At 45.1% G+C, this 24,934-nt stretch overlaps 1 protein-coding gene across 1 annotated transcript in view; it reads right to left on the bottom strand.

Annotated features, from left to right (window-relative positions):
* SPATS1 (spermatogenesis associated serine rich 1) overlaps positions 1-11,604 on the bottom strand; it is a 29,467-nt gene extending 17,863 nt beyond the window's left edge. The window contains exons 1-4 of the mRNA XM_027524466.1: positions 11,577-11,604; positions 7,966-8,098; positions 5,949-6,163; positions 5,498-5,620 (exon numbers count right to left, since the gene is read on the bottom strand). Of these exons, the coding sequence (XP_027380267.1) occupies positions 5,498-5,620; positions 5,949-6,163; positions 7,966-8,098; positions 11,577-11,604 (499 nt within the window). The remainder of the gene's footprint in view (positions 1-5,497; positions 5,621-5,948; positions 6,164-7,965; positions 8,099-11,576) is intronic.
* Positions 11,605-24,934: the final 13,330 nt, after the last annotated feature.

Below are 24,934 nucleotides of genomic sequence, written 5' to 3'. Positions count from 1 at the left end.
TTCTTAAGTGCCTCTGGAATTTTCTTCCAAACCACAGACACACCTCTGCGTTATTCAGTGCTCATCCAGCAAAGTTATATCAATTACTTCACAGGGGTTAGTGGGCCCATGGCACTGGTAAGACCCATCCAACTTCAGAGACACAAACTGTGAAAATGTCCATCTTACAAGTGACAGGCTATAGTGTCAGAAAACAAAGATTCTAAAATTAATGACCTAAACTTTCAATTCAAGATATAAGAGGAAAAAGACAAATGCCTCAAAATGATAAGAAATCATAAAATAAAAGCAGAAATGAATGAAATAAAGATGATTAATAGAATTAGCGGTTCATGGAAAAAATTAAAAATGTAGATAGAGTTCAAGAAAAAAATTTTAATGTAAGTAAACAGTATAAGAAATGGAAAAGAGGCCACAATTACAAATAAAACAGAAGTAATCTTACCCATAAAGAAACCGAGTACTAGAAATATCAAATAACTTGTACGAGGTTACAGAGCAATGGAGTATAACTCATAACATGTAGTTTAGGGTCTTCCCTGGCAGTCCAGTAGTTAAGACTCTGAGCTTCCATTGCAAGGGGCGTGGGTTTGATTCTTGGTTGGGGAACCAAGATCCCCACATACTACACAGTGCAGCCAAAAAAACAAAACAACAAAAAATGTAATTTAATGTTACAATAATCATGATGGAACTGACACAAACCCTGACAGATAAATCAACAGAACAAAACAGCAAATGTAGCTAGAATAAAATGTTATGTGATAATAGTGGCATTTTATCACAGTGAAGAAAGACTGGATCATTCAAAAAAATATTTCTGGAACAGCTAATTAACCATTTGGAATGAAAATAAAATTAAACCTCCCTTATCCCCAAATAAATTTCAAATGAATTACAAATGTGAATGCAAAAATTAAAAGATGTATCTGAAAAAATAACAAGTGAATGTTTAAATAATGTTAGAGTGGGGAAGTTATTTCTAAGAAAGGTATAAAATACAAGCAAAAGAAAAGATGCGTAGATTTGAATACACACACACTTGAAACTTTCATAGCAAACTATAAATAGATTCATAACATACAGGATTTAAAAAAGAGCTAATAGGGACTCTCTCTCCCTCGTGCATGCGCTCTCTCTCTCTCTTTCTCTCTTTCACTCTCTCTCTCACTCTCTCTCCCTCCCTCCCTCCCTCCCCATGCACTCCTCCACTCTCTTCTCTTCAAGTCTTGGACTCTCCTGCTATCTTCTAAATAAAATAGAGCTGTAACACTGATTTGCCTAAGAGCTGTAGCACGGTTTGTCTAGGACCCAAGAGCTGTGATGTGCCGAGGACTTTAATGTCCGTCGCTCCAAATCTTTGTCGTGACGAGACAAAGAACCGAGGAACATACACTCGCGTGACATCTATGGTGCCGTGACTCGGATATAACCTGGCTGAAACAACCTCCGCGCGGAAGAGGCCAAGCACAGCAGGAGCCCAACTCAGCGAAGCTCCCACGCTAGAAGCGGAAGGCGAAGAAACCCAGTGCAGGGGAAGGCCCATCGTGCTGGAAACCGGGACAGCGAGAAACGAACTCAGCAGAAAGCTCACGCAGCCCAGTCTCAGATTCCAGAAGACCTCCGGTTAAGGTCAACCAGCTACAACATGCAGTGCCTGTTCAACAAAGATATAAAACTACAGCTGACCACAGAAAATATCACACACCCTTGGACACCGCTATAAGGACTCTGAGGATTGAGACTAGCAAGAGGGGGACGCCCAATACCCCTCGCCGTCCCAGTTCAGCAGGAAGTAGCCAGAAAGACCTCGACGCCCCTATTCCCAAAGAATTGGGCCTCCCATCTCTTGAGGGGGGAATGTTAGGTAGGTAGAATAGAGAAAAGGAGTCCAAAATGGCGGTGACTAGAAGACAAGGAAGGTCAAAGAAGGTCCGAGGACCAGAGTGAAGACTTCAGGCAGAACAAACAGCACTCCTGGCTAAGCCCAATTTGCATAGGGCAGGCCCAGGTGGAGGAAAAAACATATAAAAGGAGGAGCCAAAGCGCTTTCTCACGGACTCTCTCTCCCGCGTGCGTGCGCTCTTTTCTGTCTCTCTCTCTCTCTCTCTCTCTCACACACTCTCTCCTGCTATCTTCTAAATAAAATAGAGCTGTAACACTGAAAAAAATAAAAAATAAATAAAAAAGAGCTAATAATCATGACAAAGCATGAGTTTTTAAAAATTTATAAGATGAAAATCTTATACCCAAAGGAAAATAAATGAGCAAAAGACATGATTAGGTAATTCACTAAACACACATATATAGGCAATATATGTTTGGGGAAAAAAATTCATCCTTACATTAGTGAAAGAGTTGAACTTAAAATAAGATATTATTTGCTATCCGTTTACAAATACCTAAGGCTGGCACAGCTTGGAGGAATGACATTCTTGTACACTGCTGCTGAAAAAAACCTCCATCTTACTGAAGAGTAATTTGGCCATTTATGTCCTCCAAAACCTATGAGAAATGCTCTTTCATTCCAAGGCCCTACTTTCAGTAACATCTATGAAAAGGGTATGAAATGTATATATAAAGATGCAGAAAGGACCCACATATGTAAAGAAAAAAATAAAATTAAGAGCAGAGATGTCTTCTGGGTTGAGACTCAACGTCAGTTCTGAGTTCCTTACCATAGCATTTACTTATGACAATACTTGCCCATAGGTTTTAACAGGGACTGCCTTTTCTAAATAGTTCACATTGTATATTGTCTTCGGCCACTAGGGGGACTGGCGAATTCACCAAAGCAAGGATTGTTTGCTAAGGATGGTATCAGAGGGGGCCCCCCTCACAAGTTTGGGGGTTTCTTTTTTTTTTTTTTTTTGAGAGGTAAAATGTAAATATATTATGCAGCCCTAAGCAACGAGCCAGTGAAATCACATCTACAAATTTAGCCTATTTCCCTGTTTACTTAAGAAGTTTTGTGATGGCAACATTCTAGACAGCAGCCTGCAGCTGCCGTAACAGCAGACTCTGCAGACTGACCAGCAAGGGCTGGAAGAGGGGTCTGCCTGCTCAACTGGCACTTTCTCCAGACTCGGCTGAGTTCCGGGAATTCCTAAAAGAAACTCAGCTTCAAACATGCTCTGGAGACACTTAAGCCTGACCCCAGGCTGCCTCTCCACGTCTCCTCAGGTGGGAGAAAAGGGCTGGAAATCCAAGTCCGAACCCTAACATTCTGATATTGATGCCTCCACTGCGTAGAGTAACATCAAGTTACTTTCAGCAAGTCAGTGACCTGTTTTGCCCAGCTCACAATGCCTGCCCCACCTCTCCATCTAGCACTGTAGCCTGAGGCGAGACACGCTAAGTTAAGGAACATCCTTCTTGAAAGGGTCACCATTATCATGTTCATTGTTACGCAAATGCAAAAGATATCCAGTGAGCCATGATCTTGAAAATCCTAAATCAAAACACTTCGAGACAAAAAAAAAGATGGTCCAACCTAAGAGAAAGTTCTGATGACTAGAAAGGAATTGAGGGGGGAAACATCTGTTTCAGAAGAAAGTCTGTTTCTCTGGTACCATCTGTGAAATTCACAATAATTATTTCCATTTCCGTTAGGCAGGAATAACACCTTACATAACCAAGGCACTTTCACACGCTGTCATCTCAGCTGAGTTACACAATAGCACTGTCTGGCGGGGAGAAAATAGTACAGCAAGCCAAGTTAGCTTCTTGTGGATACTCTTTAACCAAACACTTGGTTTCCAATCCCTGTTTATCTGCTCAGCAAACAAACAAAAGATCTAGGACAGTGGTTTTTAACCCTTTTTTGAATCACAGACTCCCCCCAAGAAATAAAGAAAGTCCTGGGTCCTCTCTGCTGGAAAAAATGCATACACATCCAGAGTTGTGCACTCAGCCTTTGCTGGTTCATGGAGCTCCTTTCCTTACTGAAACCTGTGGACTCCATGTGAAGCTGAGCTCAGATGTGGTCTCCTGAGTGGATACACCTCTCCAGCAGAAAAGGAAGCCAATGGGTCTTTGGTTAATGTGGCGTGGCAATCTCAGGGTCTGGTGTTCTTCCAGGAGCCCTAACCTAGAAACCTGAAGCCCTTTTGCTGCTGCTGCTAAGTCACTTCAGTCGTGTCCGACTCTGTGAGACCCCAGAGACGGCAGCCCACCAGGCTCCCCCGTCCCTGGGATTCTCCAGGCAAGAACACTGGAGTGGGTTGCCATTTCCTTCTCCAATGCATGAAAGTGAAAAGTCAAAGTGAAGTCGCTTAGTCGTGTCCAACTCTTCGCGACCCCATGGACTACAGCCTACCAGGCTCCTCTGTCCCTGGGATTCTCCAGGCAAGAGTACTGGAGTGGGGTGCCATTGCCTTCTCCGACCCACCCTTAAAACAGCAGCACCCTTCTTTAGGCCTGATCAACCTGAAAACTGCAGAACATTCTGGAGCTTAAAGCTAGAGTCCCAGAACCTTTTTCTGCCTGCTGAACTAGCCACCTTGGGCAATTATTAGTGGCTCTAATTTCTATTGCTCCACTGGCCCCTGCTTGTAAGGAAAAGTGAAAGTCTGAGTCACTCAGTGGTGTCCGACTCTTTGCGACCCCATGGATTGTAGCACGCCAAGCTCCTCTGTCCATGGGATTCTCCAGGCAAGAATACTGGAGTGTGTTGTCATTCTCTTCTCCAGGAGATCTTCCTGACCTAGGGATTGAACCCCAGTCATTGAGGGCAAATTCTTTACTGTCAAACCCACCAGGGAAGCCCCAGTTGTAGGTAGGTAGTAAATCATACCTCCACCCTCTCCCTGCACTTGTAAATGCACCTGGAATGCAGAAGACCAAAGACCAAGCTCTAATGGGCAGAGATGGAACGTTCTACAATCTCTTTTTGTGGCATGAAGGCTACCCACTTACATGTACTCACTTGGGGGTTTTCTGAGAGACTGTGGCTGTTCTCCACAGCACTGTTCTCTAAAGGCAAATGTACCCCTAAACATTCTCTTCAGCCATAAAAATCAATCACAGAGCTCCCATCCACTGTTTAATTTAAACCTTTCATTAAAGTGTTCCTAATTTCTACCTGAGCTGTCCCATACGATGAACAGTGCCACAAATCTGATATATTAGCACAGAGAAAAAAGAAGTGGGGGCCTGGGTTTGGAGACTGGAAGACTCATGTCAAATCCCAGCTTTATCATTTATTGACTGACGCACTGGGCAGGTCAAACCTATGTCCTCCTTCATTCTTTGTAATATACCTCTCCGTGAGATATATTAGGAGATCCAGGGAGGTCATTTATGAGAACGCCTGCCTCGATGCTGCTCTCTGCCTTACCAGACCTTGGGTTAATACAGACAGTATCAATACAAATAGTCCCTATTACCGGGTCCCAAACTAGCCTTCTTTTAAACGTCAAAAGATGCCTTCTGGTTCAGTGTATTTGGCTTGGGCAACCAAATCCCAGTCAGCCCTCCTGATTTTTTTAAACTCAACTGTATCTCTTCTCTCCCGTGGTGATGTCAGAGTCTCCTTTCTCTTGAACCTTCTTCAGGTCTCTGCTGTAGAGGAGGCGGAGATGAGAGCCCGGAGGACCGCTTCCAGCGTCCATGGACTCAGCTATGCAGATGTTGATTTAAATATTAAAAAGCGAGCCGGAGACAAAGAAAAGACCTTTGTTTAAAAAAAAGGCATCAATCAAAGGAAACAGAAACTTCAGGGGCCACGGAAAGTCTAGAGGGCAGGGCTGGCCTCTTGATCAAAGCTTCCCTCGCTTTCTCTGATTGGGCGTTTCCGGGTTCGGATGCCCGCCGAGCTCCCTGGGCCCTCGCCCGCCCACCGAGATGCTCCTTCCCTTCCTCCGCTGGGTGGTCCACCTCTTCCCCCAAGGGAGGCCTGGCTCTACGCTCCGAGGCCTCCAAGGAGGATACGGCCGACATCAACTCACCAACCTCAACCGGCAGCCGAACTGCCGAACTGCAGGCCGAGGACCCGGGAGCCAAGGGCAAGAGGGACGCCGCGGCCACCTGCTTCACCCGCGGAGGCGCGTTCCGGGGTTGCCAGGACACCAGCCCAGCAACGCGAGCCGCCGCCTCCCACCAGGCGGTGCTTCCTGGCCCTCTAGGCTTCCCCCGACTTCTGGGCCGCCGCACGTGATGGAGTCTTTTGAAGGAACAAAACCAATGTGGGCAAGGACCAATGGAAAAGTGGCTTTGTGTTCCTGAATTTTTTTTCTTTTTTTTCAAGAACTGTGGGGACTTCCCTGGTGGTCGAATGGCTGACTCACTCCCGCGCTCCCAATGCAGGGAGCCTGGGTTCCATCCCTGATCAGGGAACTACCCTGTGAGAGGCAACTAAAAGCCGGTGCAGCCAAGTAAACAAATACTTTTTTTAAATTGTGATTCTTCTCCAGGCAATTTTCATTATCAGGACTGTAGCCTCTGGTGGCAGTGAATGATGAGCCCTCCACAAAGCTTGCAGATGCGGTCTTATAACTGGCATTGATTGGACAAGATCACCTAACACTTCAGAGCGTATTTTCTGGGCCAGGCGCCTGGTGGATGTTATCTTCCTTAAGCAGCCAGCTGCATTTTTCAAAATAGAAAGCTGAGTTTGAGCAAGGGCTTGCTCAAGGTCACCCAGAAAACTGAGATTCATTTCCAAGCTTTCTCACTCCAAATCTACCACTCTGTCCATCATACCAACTTAAATTATCTTACTTAACTCTTACCAGCAACTAGTCAATTTTGCAAGGAAACCTTCTCTCTGACTCTAGTTTAAGTCCCTCAGTTCAAATTCTGATGCATTTTTTCCCTTGGTGAAGTGGAAAAAAATTAGACTGTGTTTTTATTTTAATAAAATTTTTACTGATTATAAAACAAAAAAGTAGTCATTCTAGAAACCTTGAAAAAAAATTTAAAAGTATTGTTGCCCAGCTAACATTAAGATGCTGCGATGCCAGGAAGGCAGAGATTTTCGTCTGTTTTATTCACTGCTATACACCAAGCACTTAGCACAGTGCCTAGCACATATAGGCACTCAATAATCACTGTTTAACAAATAAATGGGTGAATGGATTATGGATTTAAATGGCCCGAGCTGAGCTACTCCCTCTTCTGTTTTCATCCTTCTGGAAAGAGACCAAGTCTCTAACCTGCACCATCAAGTTTCAAGACATCAGGACAGACAGCAGCCAAAACTCTCATCCTAGATGAGCCCTGCGTACTGTAACTCCTAAACTTTCCCTTACTCTGCAGCTTTAAAGCCTCCTGGGCCACTTTGCGGTCATCCCCTGGGCAAGTTTTAGATGCCCCTCACCCTGGGCTGAGGTCTGGCAGGGCATGGGAGTCACCCTAAGGAGTTCCTGGGGGCAGTGGAGCTCCAGAAGCTGCCTGACTGCCTCGATTCAGCAGTAGAGGTGAGGGTTTGGACGCTCAGTGTATCAAGAAGCCCAAGGCCTCCTGAAGCTCCCAGAAAAGTCTGTGTGTATAGGCCATCCAGCAAAAAGGGCTTATCCTCTCTCTTGGCTGCATCCCCCCAAACCAAGCCTGGCAAAGAGGTCACCACGGAACCCACATGGAAACAGAGGGTTGATGCAGAAAGCGGGCTGATCTTGGGCCCTGAAATCAACCTTCTCGAGGGCTGTAGGGCCCTCCTTGCAGCTCTGCAGTCTGGGATCCTGCCATGCCATGAGCTGGGGGAGGGAGGAGGGGTCCTGAACGCGTGGGGTTGGGATCCCAGGGCCATCACTAGCACATATAGGGTCTAGTGCCTAAATAAGGTTTTTTTTTAATCCATGTTTTTGTGGGTCATAAGTTGTTGTATATCAACATTTTCATGATCCAGCCTAACCATAAAAGGCAAATGCTTCTGGGAGGTTACATGGCGAGGTGGAAGGAAGGTGAGCTAGACCTTAGCTCCACCAACCCCTCTGCCCCGCAGAACCTCACTTTACAGTCACTCACTGGGGGCTCAGCTCTGAGAGGGGACAGCAGAGCGAGGCAGTTGGTGGGAAGAGGTAAACCGGGCAGATGTTTAGACACTGGTTAGGGAGGGCCAGTTCTGGCTTTTGCTTGGCCTGCTCTGAATCCAGACCCTCTAGAACAAATAGTGAGGCAGTGATAAGAACTAGGTGGGTGCATACTAAGTCACTTCAGTCATGTCTGACTCTTTGCAACTCTATGGACTGTGGCCCGCCACACTCCTCTGTCCATGGGATTCTCCAGGCAAGAATACTGGAGTGGGTTGCCATGCCCTCCTCCAGGGGATCTTCCTGACCTAGGGATTGAACCCTCATCTCTTACATCTCCTGCATTGGCAGGCGAGTTCTTTACCACTAGTGCCACCTGGGCAGCCCAAGAACTAGGTGCCTAGGGAATTACAGGAAGCCAGACAGCAGAGGGGGAATCAAATAAACTCTACCCCTGCTCCTCTGGGGTCTTTAGCAGAACACAGGGAAGAAGCCTGATTCCAGAAGGATGGCATTGTGTGCTAGTCAAGCGGTCAGAGACATGGTAAAATGCTTCTCGTGTCTGGTAAACCTCAAGAGTTTCCATCTAAATTGGGGAGGGGTCCTTAATCATTAACTCTCCCCGCAGCTGCATGGCAAACAGTGCATATACGGGAACCTCTTTTCTCCAATGTCAAGAAAAAGTCACCACAAACCCACCTGACATGCATGTCCCATAAACACACACCAGAGGGCAGTGTAAACCAGGACGTGAGAAAAAAAATCACAGAGCCTCCTACAAAGAGGGCGCTGGGGAAATGGGTGTGGGGTGGATTACTGATGCACCATTGCCTTTGAAAACTTTCAGTGGTAAACAGAGGGAGCCTGGCAAAGGTGGCCGGGATGGAGCATTTGTACCTCAGAACCTGCTACCACCAGCAGCTCCCAAAGCCTCAAGGACTTCCCATCAGGTCAGGTCAGGAAACAGCTTCCAAGCACCTCCCGTGTGCAAGGCACTGTGCTGGGGACAGGAATTCGAAAGTGAGTAAAACCCAGTCCCTTCTCCAACTGAGCGCCTATGATGTGCCCATTTCTTTACATTCATTATCCCACTTAACTCTCACAATGGCAAAGTGCTATAAGAATCATCCCCATTTTACAGATGATGAAAAACAGACTCAGGGGGGTAAAATACTAGTCCCACTGCGTGCATGCTAAGTCACTGCAGTTGCGTCCGACTCTGCGACCCTATGGACTGTGGCCCATCAGGCTCCTCAGTCCATGGGATTCTCCAGGCAAGAATATTAACGTGGGTTGCCATGACCTCCTCCAGGCGATCTTCCTGATCCAGGGATCGAATCCATGTCTCAAATCTCCTACATTGGCAGGCAGGTTCGTTACCACTAGCGCCATCTGGGAAGCCCACTAGTAACTGGCAAAATTGGAGTTTAAACCAGGTCTGTCTAGATTCAGAGCTGAGGCTCTCACTACTGTGAACCTTCTTTCTAAAAAAAAAATGTATTTATGTATTTATTTGGCTGCTCCAGTTCTTAGTTGCCTCATGTGGGATCTAGGATCTTTGCTGCAGTATGTGGAATCTAGTTCCCTGACCTGGGATCTAAGCCAGATCCCCTACATTGGGATCGTGAAGTCTTAGCCATGGGACCACCAGGAAGTCCCCAGGTCCTTCTTTGTGTGTGCTCTCACAAGGTGATTAAGAGGATTAATGAATAAACACATGTAAAGCACTTAGCACACCCTGCACAGGGTAAGAAGCCAATAAGTGCACTTTTGTTAAGAGCACTTCCTTCTGTGACTGCTTTCTCTAAGCGCCAACTCAAATCTGGAGCAAGGGGAGCTGAACAGCATCTGGCCTGTTTTGTTAGAGAAAGGCGAAGAGAGAAAACAGTAGATGTGATTTTCACTTTTGCAAGTTGTTGAAGAGCTTCCCTGGTGGTCCAGTGGCTAAGACTCTGAGCTCCCAATGCAAGGGGTGCGGGGTTTGGTCCCTGGTCAGGAAACGATCTCACATATCGAAACTAAAGACTTCACATGCCACAGCTAAGAGTTTGCATGCCGAAACTAAAACATCATTCCACAGTGAAGATCAAAGATCCTGAGTGCCTCAACTAGGACCTGTCATAGCCAAATATATAAATAATTCTTTTTTTAAAGACGTACTCAGGAAAGTTCTGTCCTTAGATCACTCATATTTTTATTTTTTTTTTTTTTGCTGGTTTTATTTTTTATACAGTTTTTAAAGGCTACACTCCATTTGGTGTTATTACATGAATACTGGCTATACTCCCCGGAGATTACAGTACACCCTTGTAGCTTATCTTACACCCAAGAGCTTGTACCTCCCCGTCTCTCACCACTGGTAACCACCGGTTTGTTGTCTCTATCTGTGAGTCTGCTTCTTTTTTTTATATTCACTAGTTGGTATTTTTTAGATTCATTTATTGCTCCATTGACACAATGTGACCATAAGCCAAGGTAGAGCCCCAGACTGGAAGTCTAGACAGGTTAGGAATCAAACCAGTACTCCCTGGAAACCTCTCAGACATTGGCAACAATGAGCAAAGACAGCAAAAAGGTGCAGTGCTCATCAGAGGCACAGGGGATGTGCGTGTGCGTGTGTGCACACGTGCGTGCATGCACTCCTGCTGTCCCACCGCCTGTATCCCAGCACCCGAGGGCACTGCAGCTGCCGCATGCCTTTACCTCTTGTCCACTCATTCTTCTTCTCAGGGGCCTTTCCCTACCTGCTCTCTCCTCAGACCCCACCACCACTTCCTTCCTTACTCATATGTCAGCCACCTACTTCACTTGCCCTTTTTCTCTCTGCTTCCACATTTTGGTCTTTGTATGAGTCAGCTATTGCCACAGTACTGTTCTGTAACAAACTTCCCCCAAACTCAGTGACCTACGACAAGCGTATATTCTTATCACTCATGAGTCTAGAGGTAAGCTAACATCAATCTACTTCAGGCTGCAGGTCAGATTGGCTCCAGGGTGTCCCTGAGATTCAGCTTCATTCCTCAGGTTTTGTCTCACTCTCCTGGAGCCCATAGCTCCCCAAATAATGTTCTTGTTTTTTTAGTATTTATTTTTAACTTATTTATTTGGCTATACTGGGTCATGGTTGCAGCATGCGAGATCTTCATTATGGCGTGCAGAATCTTCAGCTGCAGCAGTCGAACTCTTAGTGGTGGCTTGTGGGAACTAGTTCCCTGACTAGGGATTGAACCCAGGTCCCCTGCATTGGGAGCTTGGAGTCCGAGCCACTGGACCACCAGGGAAGTCCACACAAGACATGTTCTTCTCGTATGAAATGGCATAAGCACGAGAGGGGGTATGAATTAGCACACCGCCCCTTCCACCCATATTCTCTTGGCCAAAGCAAATTATGTGGGGAAACTCAAAATCATTGAATTGAGGACGTGTACTCCATCCACATCCAGTGGGGGATAATACAGAGTCCTATGGTACAGGGTGTGGATGTGTAATCCAAGTACAGGGAGAGCCTGGTGAACTGAGAACAATCATTTCATCCAATGAGTTTCATGTGCATCAACCGTTCCTCCAAAACATCCATGGGGGTAGGAGGCTATTTGTCCTCGTTACCGTACACAATATCTTCCTCTTCAGTCATCTCCAGCTCCTATAACAAACCGTAGTCCATTTTTCTGATGCCTGCACTGCTCACTGGTTCATGAAATGGGGCTTTGGCAAGAGTAAGGCCTTGGCTGCAGGACTCCCTGCTTCCTCCACACCAAACGGCCTTGTGATGTTCACGCTCTAGAGTAAGGCATGGACATGTCCTTCCAGCACACTCCAATCTTTTCAAATTCCTATTCGGCTTTTTCATTTTCCAGAAATATTCTAAATTAGATGTGCCTTTCTCCTGGATGAAACAGGCCTTGATGACTTCCAGATGTTCCTTCCTCATCTAGACAGGACTCAGATTCAGGGAAGGGGTCAGGTCAGAAAGAGGCAGGACTGCCTACTTAACACATTTTGATTTTAAACAGACACTGTTGGATACAAAGCCCTCAGATTCAAAAGAGTCTTTCAGAGCAGAGGAAGAAACGTTCAGAAATCATCATGATTGGAAGCAGCATCCTTCAAACAGGGCTTAGATTTATTCTAAAAGATGGCGTTTGCATCACCGCTGAGCACTTAACCGAATGCACTTAGGGGGAAGCAACCCACTTATTACTGTGACGGGCACGGGAAGTTAACTGTGAACTTGGCAGCTCCTATTACTCACACTGGAGGCTGTGGTCTGACACTGAGACATTAGTTGCCTAGCAGTTTCTCATGGAGATGACAGAAAATAAGAGAAAAATCCATGAGAACAGTCTTCAAGGCACCATGGCTAGCTGGGGACTGCCATCACACAGGTGGACATTAATAAACTTACCCTGCATAAAAAGAAATGGGTGACACGTGGTGTCTGGTCTCGGGACCACAGCCAGTCCACTTCATATTGAAAGTCCACAGCCATACAGGAGGTCCCTGGAGTGGCCGAGTTTATAGAGACAGAACGAAGAACGGTGGTCACCAGGGCTGGAGTGGGGGACAGGGCGTTGTTCTTTAATGGGTACAGAGTTTCAGTTTGGGATGATGGAAAAGTTCTGGAGACAGACAGGGGTGATGGTTGCACAACAATGTAACTGAACTTAATGCGAGTGAATCATATACTATACTTAAGAATGGCTAAAATAACAAATGTTACGTATATTTTACAATAAACATGTTTTTAAAGTGGGTGACCACCAGAAAAATCTACCTAGCAATTCACCTAAGTGGACTTTTCTACACCTATGTTGTATTTCAATGACTTAAAAATTTTTTTTAATTGTCGACACAATTTGTAAAGGTTAATTTACAGTTACTACAAAATACTGGCTATATTCTCCACGTTGCACAATGCATCCTTGAGCCTATCTTATACCCTTTTGTACCTTCTACTCCCCCACCCCCATATTGCCCCTCTTCTACCTCCTCACTGGTAACCACTAGTTTAGAGTCTATATCTTCAAAGGCTGCACTGCACAGCTCATGGGATCTTGGATCCCCGACCAGGAATTGAACCCACACCACAGCAATGGAGGTGTCAACTCCTAACCACTGGATTGCAAAGGAATTCCCTTCAATGACCTTTTTAAACAACAAAGAAATAACTACGAAATGAGAGACAGAAATAAGTGCTGTGCGAACTTACAGTTGCCTGTAGGCACTGCTGTATTTAAAATGGATAACCAACAAGGACCTACAGTATAACACAGGAAACTCTGCTCAGTGGCAGCCTGGATGGGAGGGTAATTCGGGGGAGAATGGACCCATGCATATGTAGGGCTGAGTCCCTTCGATGTTCACCTGAAACCATCAGAACATTGTTAACTGGCTATAGTACTGTTAGTCTCTCAGTCGAGTCTGTGCAACCCCGTGGACTGCAGCCTACCAGGCTCCTCTGTCCATGGTACTCTCCAGGCAAGAATACTGAGTGGGTAGTCATTCCCTTCTCCAGGGGATCTTCCTGTCCCAGGGATCAAACTAGGGTATCCTGCAATGCAAGCAGATTTTTTACCACCTGAGCCACCAGAGACGCCTCATATAAAATAAAGTTTAAAAAAAAAAAAAAAAAGAAGAAGTGCTGCAAAGACAATCAAATCAAGTAAAACAAAAGAGCGTGAAGGAGGGCGAGGCAGAGCTCAGGACATGGCACCTGCTAGGCTATGCTGTGGATTTCATTCCCTATTAACCTCAGGAAGCAATTTTATACCTTTATTTTAGGGAGAGATTAGATTAAAATTCAGGTACTTAGTACAGCATGACAAATAGTTACTACTTAACATATTTATTTATTATTTCAAAGAGGACAGTGTTAACTCATCCAGGATAAATCAGAGCCTTCTCATTTATAACTGAAATTCAAAATTTTAGCAAAATTCAAGAGATTTTTGTTTTGGTATTTTATTTATTCCATCGTTAGTATTTTTTTTAATCTGGTCACAAAGTTTTGCATAAAAAACAAATGCAATCAATCTTTGTTAAAAATCAAATAAAATACTGATATGTATATATATTGGGCTTCCCTGGTGGCTCAGACGGTAAAGAATCTGGCTGCAATGCAGGATACCTGGGTTCGATCCCTGGGTTGGGAAGATCCCCTGGAGGAGGGCATGGCAACCCACTTCAGTATCCTTGCCTGGAGAATCCCATGGACAGGGGAGCCTGGTGGGCTATAGTACATGGGGTTGAAAAGAGTCGGACACGAGTAAGAGACTAAGTACAGCACAGCACATGTATATATGTGTGTGTGTGTGTGTACATATGTGTGTATATACATTTATAAATGTCTCTGTATGTGTATGCACGTGTGTGAAAGAAAATAATTTTCCTTAACAAAATTAAAGACAATGTTTTTAACTCTATAAGCATAAACTTCTGGATTTTGGCTTTGACTAAAATCAGCTAAAATTAAAGCCAGGTCTTAACTTTGGGGACTGAAGAGGTAAGGAAAATGTTTGGAGTGAGACTCCGAGGAAGCCAGCTTCAAACCACCATTCGGGGAAAGTTCTTGTGACCGCCCTGCTCGACCTTTCCTTGCTTCTCCTCTGTGTTCTACTAGTCACCCCAACTACCATAATCTGGACTGTTTTCTGCAGTTCTACTCTCTGGGGAAAAGAAAGCATCAGCTGTCTGTCAGGCATCAATATTTCTGCAAGACTGCTCCAAAGTCTTTAATTACTGACTCTCTCTGTCTGCCAAGTGCCATCTAATACCTCCAATTTATCATCCTCACAGTCCCTTGCTAGGGTAAGGGTAACATCACCATCCACAGAACTGACAGCCAGACTTCGATAATTAGCCCATCATCCATCAGCCTGTCACTGAGGATGAGGAAGAGATAGAGAGAGAAAGAGAGGGGCAGGGCGCTGACCCTGCTTCCTGTGGGCACTGTTTCAACTTCTCAGGCTCCTGGCTACTTCTGCTTTTACCACTATTTGCAGATGAAAGAAAAGAATTTGAGAAAGAACAGATACTTGTATAGGTATAGCTGAATCACTGTGCTGCACACCTGAAAGTAACACAATAATGTTAATCGACTATACTCCCATATACAATTTTTAGTAAAACATTAAAAATAGGACTTCCCTGGTGGCTCAGTGGTGAAGAAACCGCCTGCCAATGCAGGAGACACAGGTTCGATCCCTGGTCTGGGAAGATCCACGTACTGCAGAATGACTAAGTCTGGGAGCTGCAACCACTGAGCCCAGGTGCTGCAACTGCTAAAGCCCACATGCTTTAGAGCCCGTGCTCTGCAACGAGAGGCCATTGCATTAAGAAGACCATGGATCGCAACGAGAGTGTGGCCCCCACTCACCGGAACTAGAGAAAAGCCCTCGCAGCAATGAAGACCCAGCACAGCCAAAAATAAACAAATGTTGTTGTTTAGTAGCTAAGTCATCTCTGACTCTTTGCGATCCCATGGACTGCAGCACATCAGGCCTCCCTGTCCCTCTCTGTCTCCCAGAGTTTGCCCAAGTACATGTCCATTGAATTGGTGATACAATTCCAACCATCTCATCCTCTGCCACCCTCTTCTCTTTTGCCTTCAATCTTTCCCAGCATTAGGGTCTTTTCCAATGAGTTAGCTGTTCCCATCAGGTGGCCAAAGTATTGGAGCTTCAGCATCAGCATCAGTTCTTCCAATGAATATTCAGGGTTGGTTTCCTTTAGGATTCACTGGTTTGATCTCCTTGCAGTCCAAGGGATTCTCAAGAGTCTTCTCCAGCACCACAGTTTGAAAGCATCAATTCTTCAGTGCTCAGCCTTCTTTATGGTCCAACTCCCACATCTCTACTTGACTCCTGGAAAGACCATAGCTTTGACTTTACGGATCTTTGCCAGCAAAGGGATGTCTTTGCTCTTTTAGAAATAAAATTTGAAAAAAATAAAGATGAAAGAAAAGGCATTCAGCTGAAACTCTCTGATTCCTGGAAAGTATATCCTAGGGAGTATTTTCTAACCCACATCCCAAGAGGGCACCATGACCACCCAAGGTTATCTGGAGTCTCTCCCAAAGATGCGAGGAGCTTGGAACAAGAAGAAAAGATGAAAGGGGGAAACTCAAGGTGTCAGTTTCTTGGCTCACATCTCTCAAGGCAGAGAAGTTTTGAACAAGCTTTTCAGGTCCAACCTCCATAAGACACAAGTACTTGTCTCTTTAAGGAAAACTTAACCCTGCCAAGAGCTGGAACAGCAGCCAGCAAACCTTCTGATTGCTCCTCCTAAGAGCCTTCCCTGATGCTCAAGTCAGGGCAGGGTGTGTGCCCATCAGCTTGATCACTTTTATATCCACTTACTCATCAGTCCGTGTTCCCGAGCCCCCTGATCCCCAAGCCCAACTGTCAGCTCCCTGAGGACAAGGGCGCCATCAGCCTTGCCTGGCATGAAGTAGCTTTTCCATAAATATTTGTGGAACTGAACTGAATTTACATCCTCTCTTTATCACATCAACCAAGAGGAGTGTGTTCTTTTTTCTGCCAGCATTTCGAAAGTTTCTGGGGATGTTTCCAAATAATTAAAGTTGCTCCCATTAGGCCTCAAAACTTGTTATCGAATTATTTCTAAAATGCTCTGAATATTTCCTTGCTTTATTAACAAAATACAGCAAACATAATGTAACCTCTCCTTGATGTCCTGGGTGTATTCATCAGCTGGGAGTTTGCCTGCACTAAGAGCTTCAACAAGAAAGCTGGTTTCTCTCCGATGTGACAATGCAGGAATGAATAGTCCAGGATGCCCTCGGTGACTCCATAGGGTCGGGGATCCAAACTCTTTACATCCTTTGCTGTAACCGCTAGGTGATTCCCTGTCCCCTGAGACTGTATCCCAGCCCATGAGAAGAGCAGCAAAATGGCAGAGCTTGCTGATCTGGTACATCCCACTTCTGCTCCTAGTCCAAGGGCTACAACAGCCAAGCCTCGCAGTACGAGACCCAGTGGTGTGGTCCATAGAAAACCTGGGGATTCCATTTCTAAGAGAAGGGGAAATTGAATGTTAGGGACGGTGTCTGCCACAACCATCTTGGTAAATGGAATCATGCTCCTCTATTGTGCTTTGTGGTTCCTGAAATGACAGCTGAAATGTGCAAGAAAGACTCGTTAGCAAAGACCAGACTGCTGGAGGTGACTGGTTCCTCAGACCCTACTAGGTCCCTAGTCTGTCTCCCAATATTATACACATGCTTCTAGTGGCCCTAATTCTTGATCTGCTAAGAGTTAGAAAACCAACCACCGCAACTGTTTAGAATTATATGTGCTAAACACATACACACACATCAGATGGGAGGTGAGCAGACGTGGTTAGTAAGATGGGCCTTGGAGCCCAGTCGTGTGGGTTTGGATTCCTGACCTACCATTCACATTGTGATCTCAAGCAAGTCACCTAACCTCTCTCAGTTTTTTCATCTGTAAAATGGGAATAACAATAGTAACTTACTTCACTGGGCTGTTATGAGGACTAAATAAGTTTTTATATATCAAGTAGCTTACCTGGTATACAGCATATGCCCAAGAAGGGACAGCTATCATTATTAATATGAAGTAAGTTACTGATTCCACAGGTCGAGTGGCAAAGACACTCGTTTGGTTTCTTTGTTGGTGGTGGTGGTGTTTTTGCTTTTATTTCTTTTTGGGTCGTGCCGCTTGGCTTGCAGGCCCCTGAAGTGAATGCATCAAGTCCTAATAACCACTAGACCACCAGGGAATCCCCAAACCACCAGGGAATTCCCAACTCTCCTTTGAAGTAAGCTTTATGAGCTTTAGGGCAGTACCTTTCACTGCTCAGAGGCTCTCGTCCCTCATCCCCAGGATCTGGGCTAAAGCCGCTGGAAGCCAGAGGGCCAGAGAAATGGAGTGTCATGGTGAACTGGAATCAACTTGAATTTTGATATGTTTTATCTCACTCACATCCTGCATGCATTTTTAATGGCGTCTCAAAGACGAGCACAGGAAGCCAAGAGCAAAGGCAAATTGCATTAACGATAAGATTCCCGATTCTGTGTTTACTTTTTCATTCTGCGGACATCCTTACAGACAGACAGTGGCTGGCCCCATTTCAGGAAGGGATAATGGAAACCTGTGTTCTAATTTATTAAACACTTATTGCATAAAGGGCTTCTCATCATATGTCTCTAGACCAAAGCCAGAGTGACCAACTCTGTCCCTAAAAGCCTGAACGACAAGAAGCAAGGAAGCCACAGGGCACTGAGACGCTCTGGTGAATGAGTGGCGTTGCAGCCAGGAGCCGCAGCCATTACGGATGCCAGTCTTTTAGGATGTGTTCTTGAAGACAACGTACTTTTGCATCCCCAGATCCCACACATAGGCAGGGTCTACCCAAATACCTTTGTGAAAGGGGAAAGATAAGATGACAAACTTAACTGTAGAATACATGTGCACGCGTCCGTGCATGCTAAGTCACTCCAGTCGTGTCCGACTCTTTGAGACCCCATGGACTGTAGCCTGCCAGGCTTCTCTCTCCATGGGATTCTCCAGGCAGGAATACTGCAGTGGGTTGCCATTTCCTACTCCAGAGGATCCTCCCGACCCAGGGATCAAGCCCACATCTCTTACGTCTCCGGCATTGGCCAGCAGGTTCTTTACCACTACCGCCACCTGGGAAGCCCTTAGAATACACATAAAACACAAAACAAAGCAAAGAGAGGTGTTTTCTGGCAGTCTAGTGCTTAGGACTCAGTGCTTTCACTGCTGTGGCCCAGGGTTCAATCCCCGATCAGGGCAATGAGATCCTGCAAGCTGTGAGTTGGCAGCCAAAATAAAAATTTTTAATAAAATTTAAAAAGCAAAGAGAAGTAAAAGTAGTATCAGAATAAAGCACCTTGATGGCAGAGTCATGTGCGTGATAAAACACATGTGCATTTTTAAGACACAGAGTTCTAACTGTCACAGCATAGTGCTAGTCTTTGAAATTCTGATTAATCAGGGAATGCCAATGCCTTAAAATTTCCTGTTTTGATGTGTTCCAAGGAACTGGACTGAATTGTCTCATATTATCTTATAGCTTCTTATTTTGCATTTTAGTTATTAATTTTTCAGTAAGAAATGCACTTACACCACTTGCAAACACCATAAAAAGATAGCTCAGCTGGTAAAGAATCCACCTGCAAAGTGGGAGACCCCAGTTTGATTCCTGGGTCGGGATAGGCTACCCACTCCAGTATTCTTGGGCTTCCCTGGTGGCTCAGATGGGGAAGGAATCCGCTTGCAATGTGGGAGACCTGGGTTCAGTCCCTAGGTTGGGAAGATCCCCTGGAGGACGGCATGGCAATCCACTCCAGTATTCTTGTCTGGAGAATCCCCATGGACAGAGGAGCCTGGCGGGCTGCAGTCCGTGGGGTCTCAAAGAGTCGGACACGATGTGCAACTAAGCACACACAGCTTGCCAAATCAGAACTCTGAAAAAGTATACAAAGAGGGGCTTTCCTGGGGGCCCAGCGGTTAAGAATCGGCCTGCTAATGCAGGGGACATGGGTTCGATCCTGGTCCAAAAAGATTCCACATGTGACGGGGCAACTAAGCCCGTGGGCCACGACTACTAAGCCCACACTCTAGAGCCTGTGCTCCTCAACAAGAGAAGCCACCGCAAAAATAAGTAAATATGAGTGGCCCGCGGTGCCCAGATCATGCTAGCCCTCTTCACATGTGATTAGTACACAAACCAGAATGAGGAGACTTGAAAGTGCCAGATGGATCAGACACTCAGCTGTTGCATTCTGTCTCCCAGAATCATGAGAAACAAATGTCTTCGAAGCGTCTTTGATGAGCAGAACAAGGTAACAAGGGGAGTGTGTGGCTGACATCACTGACTTAGGGTGGCAGATGCATGCCTGCAAATCCAACTGGAATGTTCACCTTGGCCAGGCTTAGCATATACTCCCCCCCTGGACAGGGCTTGTTGCAACTAGAGAAAGCCCGAGTGCAGAGACAAAGACTCAGCACATGCAAAAGTAAAAAAATAAATACATTTTAAAAGTAGACAAGGAAAGCCTCCTTCCCACTGTACCCATGACTGGAACGGGCCCACCTCACCTGCTCCGGCAAAACTACTGTTCTTCCTTTTGTATCCCTTTCTGAGTGCTACAAGCAAATACAGATGTGTGTTTCTTTCCCGTCTGTTGTACACAGCAACAGCATACACTCACACTATTCTTTTCAATTTTGGAGATCTTTTCATAGCATTTCATACAGAATTTCTTTATTCCAGGTTCTCTCCAGGAAGGAAAAAACACTACACACGAGCCCCTGGCCTTGGTCAACTCTGATAGGAGAATGGATTCTTTTTTTTTAAAAATCAAAGTACAGTTGATTTACAATATTGTGCTAGTTTCAGGCGTACAGCAAAGTGATTCAGTTATACACGTATTTTTTAGATTATTTTCCATTATAGGTTATTATAAGACATTGAATACAGTTCCTGTGCTATACAGTAAATCTTTATTGTTTATCTATTTTATGTATAATAGCTTTTTTAAGCCCATACTCCTATTAATCCCTCCCCCACTTTCTCATTTGGTAACTATAAAGGTAATTATCTAAGTTTGCTTTCTCTGTGAGTCTGTGTCTGTTTTGTATTATTATTTTTGTATGTAAATTACAGTCATTTGTATTATATTTTAGATTCCACAGAAGCGATATCACATATTATTTGTCCTTCTTTGTCTGACTTAACTTCACTAAGTATAATATTCTCAAGGACTACCTGCTCTGCTGCTGCTAAGTCACTTCAGTCGTGTCCGACTCTGTGACCCCATAGACGGCAGCCCACCAGGCTCCCCCGTCCCTGGGATTCTCCAGGCAAGAACACTGGAGTGGGTTGCCATCTCCTTCTCCAATGCATGAAAGTGAAAAGTGAAAGTGAAGTCGCTCAGTCGTGTCCGACCCTCAGCGACCCCATGGACTGCAGCCCACCAGGCTCCTCCATCCATGGGATTTTCCAGGCAAGAGTACTGGAGTGGGGTGCCACCAAGGACTACCTATGTTACTGCAAATGGCAATTTTTCATTATTTGTATGGATAACATTTCATGTACACATACCACACCTTATTTCTTGATTGTGCTGGGTCTTAGCTGTGTTGCATGGGATCTTCCATCTTCCTTGCAGCATGTTTGATTTTTTTTAGTTGCAGCCTGAGAACTCTTAGTTGCAACACGTGGGATCTAGTTCCCTGACCAAGGATTGAACCAAGGTCCGCTGCATCAGGAGCGAGGAGTCTTAACTGCTGGACCACCAGGGAAGTCCCTATACCACATCTTCTAAAAGATCAAAACTCTAACTCAAAAAGATACATGCATCCCAATGTTCATAGCAGCAATATTTAGAATAGCCAAGACATGGAAGCAATCCAAGTGCCCATCATAAGATGACTGGCTTGAGAATGGATTCTTAATTGAGCAGCCCTTAGGAAAGCTCCCTAGACACTCCCTTCAGTAAGCACTGTTGGCTAGTCAAGCACACTGCCGAGTCACAGGACTGGGCTCCTTGATATGCTCCCTGTATGACTTACCTGCTCTTCCCTCTGCACAGAGCACCAAGGCATCTCAGGCCCATGACACAACCCTATCATTCATAACCACGCTTAAATGAAACTGCTTAATCTTCAGCTGCTTTGCAATGTACATGCTCTTCTTCTAAAATTAGAGAAATGTGTATTAAATACTGCTGCTGCTGCTGCTGAGTCACTTCAATTGTGTCCACCTCTTTGCGACCCCATGAACTGCAGCCCACCAGGCTCCTCTGTCCATGGGATTCTCCAGGCAAGAATACTGGAGTAGGTTGCCATGTCCTCCTCCAGGGGATCTTCCCGACCTAGGGATGAAACCTACATCTCTATGTCTCCTGCATTGGCAGGCAGGTTCTTTACCACTAGCATCACCTGAGAAGCCTGTAATAAATACTGCTTTTTAAAAAATCAATATCTCAGTGATGGTGTTCTGTTACACATGACCTGCAACTTTTGAGTCCTTTTCCCCACTGTCTAAAATAAATGCCTCTAAATTCATTCTTTTTTTATTTTTTGCCAGGCTTCACAGTTTACTGGGTCTTATTTCCCCGACCAGCAATTGAACCCATGTCCTTAGCAGTGAAAGCATGGAGTCCTAACCACTGGACCACCAGGGACTTCCCTCATCCTATTTCTGATGCATTTCACCGTCAGTTGCAGATATCATAACACTTTACCCCAACAGTTCAGTATTCATATCAACTAGATTCAAATTGCTTTCGTTTTTTTTATTATAAACCATACACTTTTTAACTGAAGCACAGTTAAATCGATTTACAATGTTGTGCTAACTCCTGCTCTACAGCAACGTGATTCAGTTGTACATACTTATATTCTTTTTCATATTCTTTTCCATCACGATTCATCACAGGATGCTGAATATAGTTCCCTGTGCTATACAGTAAGGCCATGTAGTTTATCCATTCTCTATACAGTAGTTGGCGTCTGCTAATTCCAACCTCCCCAATCCACCCCTCCCTTAACCCCCTCCCTCTATGCAACCACAAGTGTGTTCTCTGTGTCTGTGAGTCTGTTTCTGTTCACCGTGAAATGTTTTGACATGAGTTTTGACAAACACTTACTATACTTCAGTAAGCCAAGATAGTGATGTTGTACTCTTTTCTACACGCCAATCAGGCGAAGACTGCTCTGCTAGGGGCTGCAGCTGAGACGGTGAGCAAAGAGCCCATAAGACTCAACATCAGAGGTCTTGCTTTCACTTAAGGATGCACCGTAGGACAGAGTGCACAGAAAAATGCCACGCCCTGAGCTATCAGAAGTCCAGCTGGGAAGGGCAAACGGGAGACGTGGAAAACTCCCAGGATTAAAACCCAAACAGACCCACAGAAACCAGAAACCCTGAAAAGGGTCTGAATTAAAGTCTGAGTGCTTAACTGGCTGTTTACCTCTACCATCACCTTTTCTACTTTCTTAGCACCTCCTGCCCCCAAGCACAGGTCATTTTATGTACCTCTGACTCTTGCTACAGGTGGCATGCAAAGGTGTGGCTAAGAAGTCATGGAAGGGCTTCCCTGGTAGCTCAGTGGTGAAGAATCTGTCTGCCAGTGCAGGAGACACGGGCTTGATCCCTGGTCAGGGAAGATCCCACATGCCGCAGAGCAACTAAGCCCCTGTGCAACAACTTCTGAGCCTGTACTCTAGGGCCTGGGACCCACAACTACTGAAGCCCGAGTGCCCTATATCCGATGCTCTGCAACAAGAGAAGCCACTTCAATGAGAAGCCTCAGCACCAAACTAGAGAGTAACCCCTGCTTGCTGCAACTTGAGAAAAGCCTGTGCAGCAACAAAAACCCAGCACAGCCAAAAATAAATAATTTTTTTTAAAAAATAGGAAGTCATGGAAAACAGCCATGGGAAAACTGACTCAAGATGTCACAACCTAATTCATTGTGTCATATGAAGAAAAGATCTGTCAGCAGAAGACACATGGACTCTAGAAGCATGGGGTCTGCAAAGGAGAAGACCAAGGATCAAGAACGCAAGAGTGTGTCTTCAGCCCTGTCCAGGGGAGAGTATATGCTAAGCCTGGCCAAGGTGAACATTCCAGTTGGGTTTGCAGGCATGCATCTGCCACCCTAAGTCAGTGATGTCAGCCACACACTCCCCTTGTTACCTTGTTCTGCTCATCAAAGATGCTTCGAAGACATTTGTTTCTCATGATTCTGGGAGACAGAATGCAACAGCTGAGTGTCTGATCCATCTGGCACTTTCAAGTCTCCTCATTCTGGTTTGTGTACTAATCACGTGTGAAGAGGGCTAGCATGATCTGGGCACAGTGAGCCACTCATATTTACTTATTTTTATGATGTTTATTGATTTACGGCTGCACTGGCTCTTCATTATCGTGCACAGGCTTTCTCTAGTTGTGACGATTGGGGGCTACTCTCTGCTACTCTCGTGCAGGCTTCTCATTGCAGTGGCTTCTGTTGTTGAGCACAGGCTCAACAGGGAGTGTGGGCTTCAGTAGCTGGGATATTTCCGGACCAGGAATGCAACCCATGTCCCCTGCATTGGCAGACAGATTCTTAACCACTGGACCACCAAGGAAGTTCTTTTTTTTTTTTTTAATTTTTTTTTTTTTTTGGCCAAACCACATGGCTTTTGGGATCTCAGTTGGACCAGGGATCAAGTCTGACAGTTAAAGTGTCAAGTCCTAACTACTGGACCACCAGGGAATTCCCACACTCTCTTTTTGTCTTTATCCTTAGAAGATATTTATTTGAAATACTGTTCCATCAAAAAAAGAAAAAAAGATTTTTACTGGTTGTATATGGAATTCCGGATTGACAAGGTGTTTTGTTTTGCTTTTTAAGCACTTTAAAAATGCCTTTCCACTGTCTTCTGGCTTCTATTGTGGCTATCTAACATAATTTTAAAATATTATAGACACCAACTCAATGGATGTGAATTTAAGCAAACTCCAGGAAATAGTGGAGAACAGAGGAGCCTGGCATGCTACAGACCATGGAGTCACAAAGAGTCGGACATGACTTAGCGACTGAAAAACAACAAGCTAACGGTCTCTTGTCTCTTTTCTCCACCTTAAAATACCAAGCTTCCAAAGGACGGAGGGGGGGCCACATGTATACATCATTATGTTTTTGTTTAAGGTTTGTGTTTTAAGATTTGAGACATGAGACTAACTAAGACTATTAGATGAGATAAGGGTCTATATGGATTGCCTTTAGAACTCAAATACAGCCCAAGTTTCAGGATTTCAACCATTTCCCTGCAAATGACCTTACTCATGCCAGCCCCCTCCTTCCATCACGCTCAGACGGCAGAATCCCAACCCTAACTATATCCAGTAATCTATGTGCTCTGTGCATGCACCTGAGAAGCTAAGCATGGATGGAGAAAATC

Source organism: Bos indicus x Bos taurus, chromosome 23 (genome assembly GCF_003369695.1).
Source record: "Bos indicus x Bos taurus breed Angus x Brahman F1 hybrid chromosome 23, Bos_hybrid_MaternalHap_v2.0, whole genome shotgun sequence".
In the NCBI taxonomy this organism is placed as follows: domain Eukaryota; kingdom Metazoa; phylum Chordata; class Mammalia; order Artiodactyla; family Bovidae; genus Bos; species Bos indicus x Bos taurus.
Note: the sequence above shows the minus strand (reverse complement) of the source record. Positions and strands in the feature narration are given on the sequence as shown.